At 33.4% G+C, this 12,388-nt stretch overlaps 1 protein-coding gene across 3 annotated transcripts; it reads right to left on the bottom strand.

The window, feature by feature from the left end:
* Window positions 1–4,945: 4,945 nt before the first annotated feature.
* On the bottom strand, window positions 4,946–10,066 carry LOC101207545 (glutamate receptor 3.4). 3 transcript variants are annotated; one of them, XM_011651705.2, is made up of 7 exons: window positions 9,852–10,066; window positions 9,076–9,453; window positions 7,007–8,343; window positions 6,618–6,895; window positions 6,297–6,328; window positions 5,782–6,191; window positions 4,946–5,621 (listed from the first exon to the last, which is right to left on the bottom strand). In XM_011651705.2, the coding sequence occupies exons 2-7, from the start codon at window positions 9,386–9,388 to the stop codon at window positions 5,184–5,186; spliced, it is 2,808 nt and encodes a 935-aa protein (XP_011650007.1). In that variant the 5' UTR covers window positions 9,389–9,453; window positions 9,852–10,066; the 3' UTR covers window positions 4,946–5,183. The 3 variants fall into 3 exon arrangements, with proteins under 3 accessions (XP_011650007.1, XP_031737317.1, XP_011650008.1); XM_031881457.1 differs by lacking the exon at window positions 9,852–10,066 and adding an exon at window positions 9,569–9,697; XM_011651706.2 differs by lacking the exon at window positions 9,852–10,066 and having other exon boundaries at window positions 7,007–8,335; window positions 9,076–9,208.
* Window positions 10,067–12,388: the final 2,322 nt, after the last annotated feature.

Genomic DNA, 12,388 nt, shown 5'->3' with positions numbered 1-12,388 from the left:
TGAACTTTGTAGACCTTCACAACTTCTTTGCAGCGAAAAAACAACTCTTTTAACTTAGCTCCTTGGCCTAGTACTTAACATTTAGCTTTAAACGACTTTAGCTTCTAGGCGATAAGTATAAAGGATACAATACAGCGAAACAAAAAGAATAAACTTTCTTTATTTATTAACTTAACACTTAACACGTAGTTCTAAATTACAAATACATTCATTTTCTTTCTTGTAGGGGTGTAATCAGGTTAGATTGGATTAGGTTGGGAGACATTCTCAACCCAACCCATATTTTTGGGTTATTTGGATTGACAACTCGAATAAACCAAATTTAGTTTTCAACCTAACTCGTAAAATATGGGTTGGGTTGAGTTGTCGGTTGTATTGTTTTTTATTTGTTTCCAATTTGTAATGGTTGTAAAAGTTTAAAATTGTTCTTTTTCACAAAAAAAAAAAATCTCGAATTTGAGATAAAACGAGATCTGAGATTGGAGGAGACAGAGGAGACTGAGATCTCAGAAACGAAGGGGTTGAAGGGGAGATGAAGGAGATGGCTGCGACGCGTGAGGGAGAGGTGAAGCGTGAGAAGAGAAGGCAAAGTGTGAAATTGAAGGACACACAAGGGAGAGGACTGCGAATGTGAGGGAAAAACCTAATTTTCTTTAAGTTTTATTAAATAAATAATATATATGTATATATATATAAATATATAAATATATAAATATATATACATTTATATTTATATATATATATATATATATATATATATATATAATAGATAAATAGATAAATATATATATTTTATATTAATTCGGGTTGGGTTGGATTGAGTTAAAATTTTCAACCCTCCAACGAGAGGCACAACCTAACCTGAAAAAATCTAATTTTTTTAATCCAGCCCAACCCACATTTTAACCTAACCTAACCCAACCCATATAATATGGGTTGGGTAGTTGGGGTTATTTGAGTTATTTTTACACCCTTACTTTCTTGTATACAATAAAACCAAGTCTGATCTTCACGTCTTTCTTCTTTCACCAAGGTGTTGCACTTCACACCAAGGTGTTCTAGAGTAAAAGACTCATTTTCTTTCTTTGTCATCAAACACAGTTTCTTGAGATGGGATACCTAGAGGTGTAAAGGCCTCATTTTGTCCTTCACCTTGGTCGCCCAACCACCCATTTTTGTGGACAGTGTTTAGGGCTTCCTTTCCCTGACTCATATCTTGAGCTCCCTGGCTCCTCGAGCCTGGCCTTACCAACCTGGGTTTTGCACTTGCTTTCCTTCTAAGTTGGGCCATATGCGCTAAGGAGCAACACACTTTCTAACCAACTCCTTAGACGAAAGATAAAAGGTGACACGACTAGCATGCTTCATGAGCTTACAAAACAACCCTTTCTTCCCTCCTTAACTTGGATTTCATGCTTGAGATCCATCCTTTACTTGGCTTGAACGTCTGACAACCTTGGGAGGAAAACTTAAAATGCAAGTCAAAAGGACTTAATCAATGGTGGGTTTGACAAAAACCTTTTTGAGAAAAATAACAAGATTTAGATAATAAAAGCAACAAGGTCAGTCACAAACATATGCATCAACCACAAACAAAACATCATCTCAACAAGCGCAATAATCTATAACCAAACTGTACAAAGAAATGTTATTCTGTTTCCAACAGGACGTTCATTGTCTGTATCGAGTGATCTCTACTACAGTGGATTCAGCTGGAAGCCACAACTGATCGAGACTCTATCATTGTCTATATCGAGTAATCTCTACCACAAAGTGGTCAGATGAGTTGTAAGTTAGATAACTAACTCATTTTGATCACCATCATTCACATCGAGTCTCTCCACCACGACGGGGTTAGATGAGTTGCTGGTTTTAGTAATGAGTTAGTTATAGTAAAGAAAAAAAAAAAAGAAATTCAAGTTAATGTTTAAAAATCTATTTATAAATAAGAATAATTTATCAAAATTGGGAAATAAAGTTTAAGCTATAGTCTACTTATGATTTCTTATATTCATCACTCACTCAACTTTTCCTGCTCACTCTTTCAAATGTTTTTATTTTCTAGGTATGATTGTGGTTCTCGAGCTGAGCTTATCATTGTCAAAGATCTAGTTTATCCATCAGTTTCAAGTGGTCGTTGTCTATGGAGGACTTATATGGAGTATGTTTAATAGTGTGGTATGAAATTGGCTGTAATCTTGTATATGTAATTAGAATTGTATAGTTGAATATAATATATTATCAGGTAATGCTCAAAATAGCTTATGATATTGCGTACGAATGGTAACTTTAGGTTTCAGTCTATCAATATGTGTCGTTTGAGAGAGTCAGTATATGTTGACTTCACACTTCATCTCATAGCTAAAGATGATGCTAGGGAGGGGGTGTGACAATTATCATGAGATAGAAAATCTAGGCGTTCGTGGAGGTCCTTATCTTTTATCTAGTTTATGTGATATAAACTCTAGGCATCTATTGGATACCCATATCGCACGACCTCTGTGTACAAGACAATCTCCTCTATAGGGTTGGTATCAGATCAAAAACATCTCGATATAGACTAAAACATATTCATAAATATCATGCTAAAACTTTAACTCACTTAATTAAGATAGCACGCTTATGTAAATCTCTTGCATTAAGCAAGTATTGAATCTAGCTTTGCTTTAAATAACTTTTTTGCTGGAATACTTTAAAAAAACTTAGCATTCAAAAAAATTCTCATAAATCCCATGTTTAAAGAAATATTTTTCGAATTTGAATGCTTTAAAAATTCAGCCAAACATACTTTTCATAAACTCATTTATAAACTTGAAACTCATGCTTTATAAATAAATCATAAATCTAGTATATTCAAATACGTAAACTCAAAGCATGCTTAGAAATGAAAATTTGTAAATCAAACTTAGAAATTCTTTTCAAAATCATTTTTATCACTCACAACTTTTGGCTAGATTCTATGTCTATAGATTTTCCCTATTTCCTCTTAGCCTAAAAATCACAGGAAAACTCAAGTTAACCTTGGGTTCCCATTAAAGGAAACATTTTCAACATCTTCACCTTTTTCCCTCTTTACTTAAGAGAACTCTTTTTGTACCAACTTTGATGTCCTTTGAACTCTTTGGTGGACTTAGCTTGCTCTATATCATTTCTACAAGCTTGCCCTATCTCATGACGAACTTCCAACTAATTCAGAGACTAAAACAAAAGCCCTAACTTAGCAAACTTGTTCTTAAGCTTCTTAAACAAAACTCTAACTCTAACTTAGCAAACTTGGATCCAAACCTCAAGCTCTAACTCTTCTCTTTTAGTCAAATCTCGTCGAACACCTATATTCTTGGCTAGCATCTTGACAGAAAAACCCACAATGAAACTTGGTTGAACAAACCTTTCTTTGGCTTCAACTCTTACAAGGAATCTCAAGTTCACTTTATTTTTTTTAGACCTTGCTTTGAAAATGAAAATGGTGAGAAATGAGGGTCTTTTGTACTTAAAAGAAACTCTGTGTCTGAAAAAAAGTAAACCCCTCGCGTGAAAGAAATTTCTGGAAATTTGTCCTTGAATGATCTTGGTCGAGACCGAGCTGAGATATGCACTCTTCTCGATCAGATACATCTAAAATTGTGTCCAAGAACTCTAATATTTTCCTTTTTTGCTTCCAGTCTCGGCCAAGCACTGCCCTGAGATGGCTTGAGGACACATCTGCAAACCTTTTTTGCCTTTCAACTCGACTGTCAAGTATCAATATGCTCTCAACTTAGCCCTAAGATTTGCTCTGTCTTTTCTCTCGGCCAAAAATATGACTGAGCCTTAACACTTTTGTCTAGAGATTCCACCCTCGACACTTGCTTTACTTCAATATGCCCTGAGACGTTATCTCGAGATCCTTGACTTAGCCTGAGACTCTTAGGAAAACTCTTAGCCTATCTCCTCAACTTCTAGCCAACAATTGTGATAGAAGATGCGGGGTATTATAGATGGTCACCGAAGTTGGTTGTTGAAAGTTCGCTGGCTGAATCATTAGAGGGGGTGGTACGGTGATTGGCCCACGACAATCACCAAAGATGGTGTTCGAAAGTTGGTCAAAAGACTTCTGAACTCTTGAAACAAATACCCATAGGGAAGAATAGTAAGAGCATATGAGTTAGTTTAAATCTTAATCCCAACTAAAACTAAATATTGTTCCGAACAAGGAGCGACCTATTAGCCTAGTACTCCACTCCACTTTTAGCCCCAAACATGTCCTTTGTGTCTTCCAAATGGTTGAAGGATTAATTATTAAGGCTGTAGATTGAGAAATTGATTTTTTTTAAAAATAGAACGAACGTAATTGTTCTCTTGAAATGAAGATGAGTGTGCAAAGTTGGAGATAGGCTCACCAAATTCTTTTGTCAATATATTTAATCCACTTTCAAAAGTTCAAAATGTCAATATTAACAAATTAAAATTTGAAGTCTCAATTTAACTAAAATGTTTAAAGAAATACAGATAAAATGGCTAGGTTGGATAAATATATATTTTCAAACAAAATTAATAATTATATTTATATGCTTTTTAAAGAAGTTAACTAAATTATTTATTATTATATATTATATTCACATTTGTGGTATTATTGTATTGCATACTTTTTCTATGTTTCATGCATATTTTTTGTAATAGCTAGAATGGAAATATAGATTCATTTTTCATAAGTGGATGTCCAACTCATGAAAAGGTATAAATATCAATTGAAATATCAATATATAGACGAACATTTAATGTCATGTCCAGTTCTCGACAAACTTAATATTAATTTTATTTTGTAGGATATAGTATTTCAAATATGAAGCAAAGTAATTATTTGTTTTAGAACATCTTTGTAGGTAATAAAGACGTGAAAGTGAAAGACCTCCCAAAAGGGTTATTGCAATTTGATATTATCTACATGTGGGATTTCTCCAGCGCATCAAGGGGAAATAGAAAGTTGTATAAATTTGTTTGTATGACAGAAAAAAAGAAGAAAAAAATTGATCTACCTAAGAAAATCATTCTCAATTTTCTTCTGCTTTCAAATCAGTAACAAAAACTTTAGCATGCATGTATTGAGAAAAAGAAAAGGAAAAAAAACACAAAATACTTATTAATATATATAAATATGAAATGATGTAATTTAAGGGAGGATTTATATGGACAATAACCGTTAATCAAGGAGGTGAAGCAGGAAGGCTCTCTGAGCTCTGGCTAACTTGTTTGTTATCACTGCTTCTTTTAAGTTTGGGTTTAACTTCTGCTTCTTTTTTATCTACAAAGTTCATGAAGCTAGTTGTACGGCTAAGACGTCTCGTCCTAACAGGTTCAATATCCTCCACATCAGACTGGGTTTCTGGGGTAAATCTTCGGTATTGAAATAGTACTCGAAAGAAGAATACCGAAAGAGCTATAAAACAGGCAATGCCACAAATTAGGAACAATCCCCAAAAGCTACTTAGTGATAGCTGGTTTACATCAACTTGGTTCAGGTCCGTCGAACATTCAGTTCGTGATAGCCATTTATCATGGATCTTTTGGAGATCACCATTCTCTGAGAGTTGAAGAATGGCTGTAGATAAATCAACTGCGAGAGGAGAGTCCCTTTGGAATGCCTAAGATAAGATTAAATATATCAGAGTTATTGAATTCTCTTTATTTCTTAAATGAATAACAATAGAACCAAAGTAGGCATCTTCCAAGATGATTTCATATCAGGCGTGTGGGTAACACCATTGATATGAAAGCAAGGAGAATAATTGAATTAATACTTACAAATCCCCATCCGCTTTTCGTGAACTCCTCTCCAACTATCCTGTACATGCAATTGGTTCCAGCCAGAAAAAGCTCAACGTAAGGAAGCTCGTCAACAATGGCAGCGACCCCACCATTTTCGGGTCCACGCCGAAGAGCGTCCGCATATTCCTCCTGATCTTTTAGTTTAATGATTCTAGATGCTGCTACACCTAGGTCATCAATCAAGTAATGCAATGCAAATGACCCTTCTTGAACTCCAATGACATCGGTTCTAGAGATTAAGCTATCGATCCCTTTAATCTTTGACGTTAGTTGTTGAACTGTTAAGATCGACGTCAAACTAGCAGTGTAGCTTGAGTTGATAATTAACACGACAAAGAGCCATATTATCAGTACCAACCGTCCGAGGGTGCTTACAGTGTTTTCCTCTGCGCCAAGAAAAGTAAAACAAAAAGGTGTGGCGTCATAATGTGTGTATATATTGTAATAGGATCAATGAGGTAAAGGAGGGTACTTGAGTCGAAGAAACTTACTGTGAGAAAAGAACATCGTCGAGAAACTAAACCTGCAAGGATGAAAATGCATTATTATTTTATCACCTTGGAAGAATTTGGTAAGCAACAAATTAAGCAAAATTACTTCAATCTTATCATTTAAAAGTAAACAATTCTTTTCATATAGTTAACTAGATTACCAATGTGTGGTAATCACACTTAATCATGGATGGATCATAAGAGGTTAGAGTTGAAGCCTCTATAGAAGTAATTTTCATACTAAGTCATTTACTAAAATCTAAAATATATGTGTCGTGAGGAAATCAAAGCCTTAATAATGGTTGAAACATATATACTAACCAAAATATTGTAATTAGTTGTTGCCTTGGTGGACCACGAAACTCTTCATTAGTCCGATGCTCGAGAATCCAAACAACTGCTCCAACAAAAATAAAGAATATTGCAGTGACAGCCCACATTTGAATGGTAAACGGCCTGAGAAAGGCCCATGGACTTGACTTCTCCTCATTGACGACAGTAACTACAACAAGTCCCGACTCCATAAACGGTTGAGTGAAGTCTACAATCTTCGTTCTATTCGTTACAATCGTAATATCTCCAACAACTGCATCATATTTCTGAAGATGGGAGAATATATCATCAATATAAGCATTATTCACATTAGAGACAACGTGACCCATTTGGACTACCAAAGAAAAAGAGAGCTAGAATGAAAGTCGTGTACTCACATTCTGTGAAACCTCATATACAAGATTGCTATACTCAGGAGTGTCTTTTCCATCTCCATATAATATATATGTGTGAGGAACTGGATAAGGCAACAAGTTTATGGCAGCTTCAAACACATCTATACAATATCCTTTAACACCTGGATGGTTCTTGTCTTTAGACACAAAGGCTTTGTAACTCACTCGGTTGGGTACAACAATTTGTAATGGTTTTCCACTGTGTGGAAATACCCATCCTCGAGGAATGGTCGTTGTTTCACCCGGCCATATGACACTATAGAGATTGTTATTTGGGGAAGCATTAAGTGGCTTGACATACAAGTTTTCAGGTGCTATAGTTGATAGACCAGAATAATTTGACCAGTAACCAATTCTACGTACACCAGTTCCCCCAATGTTCAAGATATCATAAGCTGGATGAATCAAATGTTTACCATCACCAAATTGAATTTGACCACTTAACCCTGTGAAGTTGGTTCTCTTAATTGTTTGTAGAAGTTGTTCGCCACCGTTAAACACTTTGAATGATTTATAGTAAAACATGCTACCATTGTTTTCACGCAATTTTGGGTCGTTGGAAAATGATATATTTCCACCTTCTTTAAAAAACGTGTCGAGAGCACGGGCTATTAACCAAACAGAGTCATATGCATAGAGTGCATAAGAGTTGAAGTTTGGACTCTTTTTGTATTTTAGATTCCTCCACTTAGAGATAAAGTTTTTCTTCAGATTGCCATCGGGAGTGTGGTGACGAAGAGCAACTACACCTTGTAGCTGATTCATTACATCAGGACTATTTGTTTCAAACGAATCAAGAAAAGAAGGAAGCCAATCTGTTGCAATCCAGACATAACCACTACCCATCATTTGAAGTTTCTTAGCTACTGAAAATACTGATAAACCTGTGTCGGGATTGACGTGTACAATGTAAACCCGAGATTCCATCATGTTTACGGAAACCAACAAGTCACTTATTGTGCTAATGGAGGATCCAGAAGGGAAGGCAGCCTTATAAGCGATCTTGGCTCGCTTCTTCGCCAAGGCATCGCTCAATGCCGATATCCCACTCCTGCCATTATCATCATCTACAAAAATGGCAACAACCTCTTTCCATCCAAACTTCGCAACCATATCAGCAATTGCATTCATCTGGAAGTAATCACTCTGTGTGGTTCGAACAAAATATTGGTATTGTTGTGCAGACAAAGCAGGATCTGTAGCTCCAAATGATAGAAGTGGAATATGGAGTTCATTAATAACATGAGAAATGACGTGAGCGATGCCTGAAGATTGTGGCCCAATAGCAGCAACCACTTCATCTTCCATCAACTGCAAGGCTAGATACATGCTCATAGAATCGAATGTTACCCTTTTACGAAAAAAAATCAATATAGAAGATGGTAGAGTAAACATCACCTATGCGTAAGATTGTTGATCAATATCCTAAAACTTGCCACACCATTCGGTAATTATTAATTTCTCTCCATTTCTGATAATGATTTTCATTTTTCTTTGGGTAAAAAAAAACTGAATTCTTAACCAAATTTAGAAAACAAAAACAAGCTTTATTAAAAACTATTTTTCTTAGTTTTCGAAACTTGACTTAATTTCTTAAAACATTAGTTGAAGATATATTTATAGGCTTAATTTTTTTAAAAAAAAATGGTTACTTTACCGTACTCCATTATACAAGCCTCTTCTTTTTAACTTCATTCCTAACGTCCTTTTTTTTATAATTGTAAATGAAAGACTAAACTTTCATGGAGCAAAATGAATGAATACAAAAGAAAAACTAAAGAAACCAACAATGCCCCAAAACCCATGCACAAATCTCCCGCAACATCCAAAAAAATCTAGATTAATAGAACAATGAAATAATAAAACATAATAGTAGATATACTTCGCAATGCAAGTAAATGAAGCTAACTCCAGAGCCACAGAAAGAGAATCAAAGTGGAAATTAGACAATGCACCTTACTTAACAATCCCAAATAATGTAGTAAAGAGGAATATATATATATATATATATGATATATATTGAATGTTCTCTTCTAAGTTTGGGACAATACCTTCCATAGTTCCAAAGAACCCGCTGCAGTTCGTGTCGTGTAGGATCAAGTTCAGCTTCATTTTGGGAAGAATGTCGTTATCGGCATTAACGTCGTCCACAGCAGCTAAAATCGCAGGCTGTGCAGACCGTCCAATAATGGAATCGAAAGTGAAGAGAACTCCAACATTCAACACCCTTTGATTTGAAGAAGAAATAGTAATGTTTTCAGAGACACCAATGACTCCCAAAGGCATCCAAATCCCAAACAACAATGCAAATAGCATCATTCTTGTTTTGAAATGGCCACTTCTCCTAATCCAAAACACCTTCATTCCTTTGCTTAAATACTTCAACAAAATTTACCTTTCATTACACCATAAAATCCGAAGCCTAGCTCCTGTATAGAAACAAAAGAAAAACAAAAAAACAAAAAAATCCATATCTCAAAATGAGATTAAACACATCAACTTCACAACAAATGCAGAACAATGAAAACTACTCAATATACCCACTTGAGGGATCTCATGTCAAATTTCATCAAATACTTGATTAATATTATTCAATAGCACCAAAGATTTCTTAGCATTCCCAATAAAAACCCATTTCCAATGTACTGGAAAACCCCACAATCCAATGTAGAAATCATCACAAAATGAAAAAAAAAAAAAAAAAGAATAAAAAAGATGGATTAAAATATACAATCAAGTTGAAGGAAACCACGTGCATAAATTGATTATAAATAAACTTAAAAAGAAAAGTTGAGTTGGAGAAAAAAGATATTATTTCTCAAATTACCTCAAGCCTCAAGTACTTGACAAAATATTAAGCTAATCAGTTTGGAAGAAATGTGTTGGAGTTCATAAAAGAGCTCAAAAATGGGGAAACTAAATACAATCTCCAACTCGATCTTGTTCTTATACTCTTCACTTTTTGCCAATATAAACAAAATATTCATAAGCTCTCACAACAGTGTGCCGTCTCAAGAAAAGAATCATTCTCACGCCCTCACTTTTCACTCATTTTAATTTTCTTATCAATTCGATATATATATTTAAAATATACAATTTTGATATAAGAAATTTTAATAATATAAAAACTGGGTCAATGACAGCCTTAATCACATTTCTCAGTTATTAATTTTTTATACACCCTTAATCCTATTTATAAGTGTATCTAATGGCTTGGGTGGGGTGCACTCCCTTAAACTGTCCTACAACTGGGGTATTTTATATTAACTTACTTTTATTTTAAAATAGTATTTATTAATGTCAATCCAACTTATAATCAACAGCATAAAACATCAATAACTATAGTTATAATTTCTTCCATGTGCGTTATATTTTAAGATACTCATCGCTGATTTACATTTTAAATACCTATAAAACGACAATAATGCGTAGAATTGAGATATGTTGATAAGTCTTTTCAACTTTTTATTTATATTGATCTTGCAATTGTTTCATGATTGCAATTATTTTTGGCCAGGATGGTCCTGTAATTAAAGAAACTATTTTTATTTTATATATTGTTAAAAATTTTAAAATAAATGAATAGAAAAAAAAAAAAAAAAAAAAAAACTATACCTATTAGGTAGGAAAACAAGTCCCATGTTTGTTTGATATCTACCTAATGTGTGGAAATATGTCAGTTAGGATGCATACCATTTATAGCACAGGGGATAGAGGGAAATAGTGGTACACCCATCATACCTTCTATTCAAATCTAAAAAACAAAATGACATGTAACATGATTCTATTATTTATTTATACAATTCTATATCAATTGATTTGATTAAGGTTTCATCACTTCATCTACAATTTGTTCCTATTTTATTAATATCGATCGTAAACAAAAAAGAGAAAAGTAACTTAAAAGTATCTAAATTTAACGAATTGACTACAATTACACTCCTTCTGTGTAGCTTGAAAGAAGTACTTTTTAAGGTTTACCATCTTTACTCAATAATATCTCTCATTTACTTGTGGTAGCAACCAAAGTATCTGGAAGGGTTGGTTCAAATTTGGGTCAAAGTCCTTGAGAAAGAAGCATGCATACTTTTTGCATATAAATTAATTTGTTAAGGTTAAAAAACAGAAAAAGAAACTTAAAATCTTCCAATGCAAGAATTCTACAGACCTCCTTTTTCACCAAAGCAATCTTTGATTTGATTCAAAATAATAATAATAATGATAAAGGAAAATCTACAAAGTGGAAAAATAGAACTTCATTGAATGAGAATTTTCATAGCCTTTCACACCAAGGGGGAATAAGTAATTAATTATAATATAATTTAGTAGGCTTTGGGGAATAATTTAATGATTTAGTAGGCCTTGGGGAATAATTAGTTAATGATTTAGTAGGCTTTGGAGAATAATTAAACAAATAATTTAGTAGGCTTTGTTAATTTTTGTTTCCCTCATGCATGTGTTGGGTTGTGGTGTTACTTTTTTTAATATGATATTGAAATTAAAATACTTTTTTTTTAATTATGGAGAGATAAAAGACGTATCTTACTGTATACTTTTTTCTTTAATTTTATCAGATTCCGTTTGAACACTGTTTTCTTTTTCTTTGTGTAAATGGCATATGATCCCCTTTTATTATTTTTTGAATCTAATTTAAATCTTTATCATAACCTTTTTCTTTTTTATTTGCCTGTTTTGTTACTCTTGTAATCTTCAGTGTCTTCACAACCTTCAGTCTCTCCTCTCAAAAAAGGGGTATAGAAGAGAGACAGAATCTTGCATTGAGGAGAGAGAAAGGGAATGACCAAAGCAAAAGAAAAATGATAGAACCAACAAAAACTAATAGAGAGACAGAAGTATCAATATGTTATATTGGAGTATCAAATTAACGGAAAGGCAGTTGTGTGTAATAATAATATTGATATTGATAGAAAAGGTTAGATTATATACTAGCTTAGTAACTTCATAAACTATCTAATAGGTTATTTTATACAAAACTATCTAATAAGTTTTTGAAGTTGTTGATGCTAACGACGGGAAATACATCTAATTTTCATCCGATCACAACCGAAATTTATATTTTAAAGAAGAGGGACCAATAAAACAAAAAAAAGAAAAAAAAAACAAATTTGATTCCTAAGTAAGTAAGAAAACTAAATAAGGATGTATTTATAAAAGGAATAAGATGAAGCTTACCTTTCGAAGGATCATATGGATCTTTTCTACTCTAATAGGTTAGGATTAGATAAATTCACTCTATTTTATATTTATTTTTCTTCATGTTTTCAAACTTTTGACCTATTTTCGGTTAGGTTGGAATTCAATCATACCAAAGTAACTTGAAATTTTGTTTTGTTAAAGGACATT

The sequence above is a fragment of the Cucumis sativus genome, chromosome 2 (genome assembly GCF_000004075.3).
Source record: "Cucumis sativus cultivar 9930 chromosome 2, Cucumber_9930_V3, whole genome shotgun sequence".
Classification (NCBI taxonomy): domain Eukaryota; kingdom Viridiplantae; phylum Streptophyta; class Magnoliopsida; order Cucurbitales; family Cucurbitaceae; genus Cucumis; species Cucumis sativus.
This window is presented reverse-complemented; position numbering and strand designations above follow the sequence as displayed.

Bases quoted from the DNA above. Each gene is read 5' to 3' on its own strand.
- LOC101207545 (XM_011651705.2), bottom strand. From the start codon at position 9,388: ATGAAGGTGTTTTGGATTAGGAGAAGTGGCCATTTCAAAACAAGAATG. The intron at 8,344-9,075 runs GTATTGTCCCAA...GCATGTATCTAG, and splicing joins GTTCTTTGGAACTATGGAAG to CCTTGCAGTTGATGGAAGAT. The intron at 6,192-6,296 runs GTAAGTTTCTTC...TTCTTGGCGCAG, and splicing joins GACGATGTTCTTTTCTCACA to AGGAAAACACTGTAAGCACC.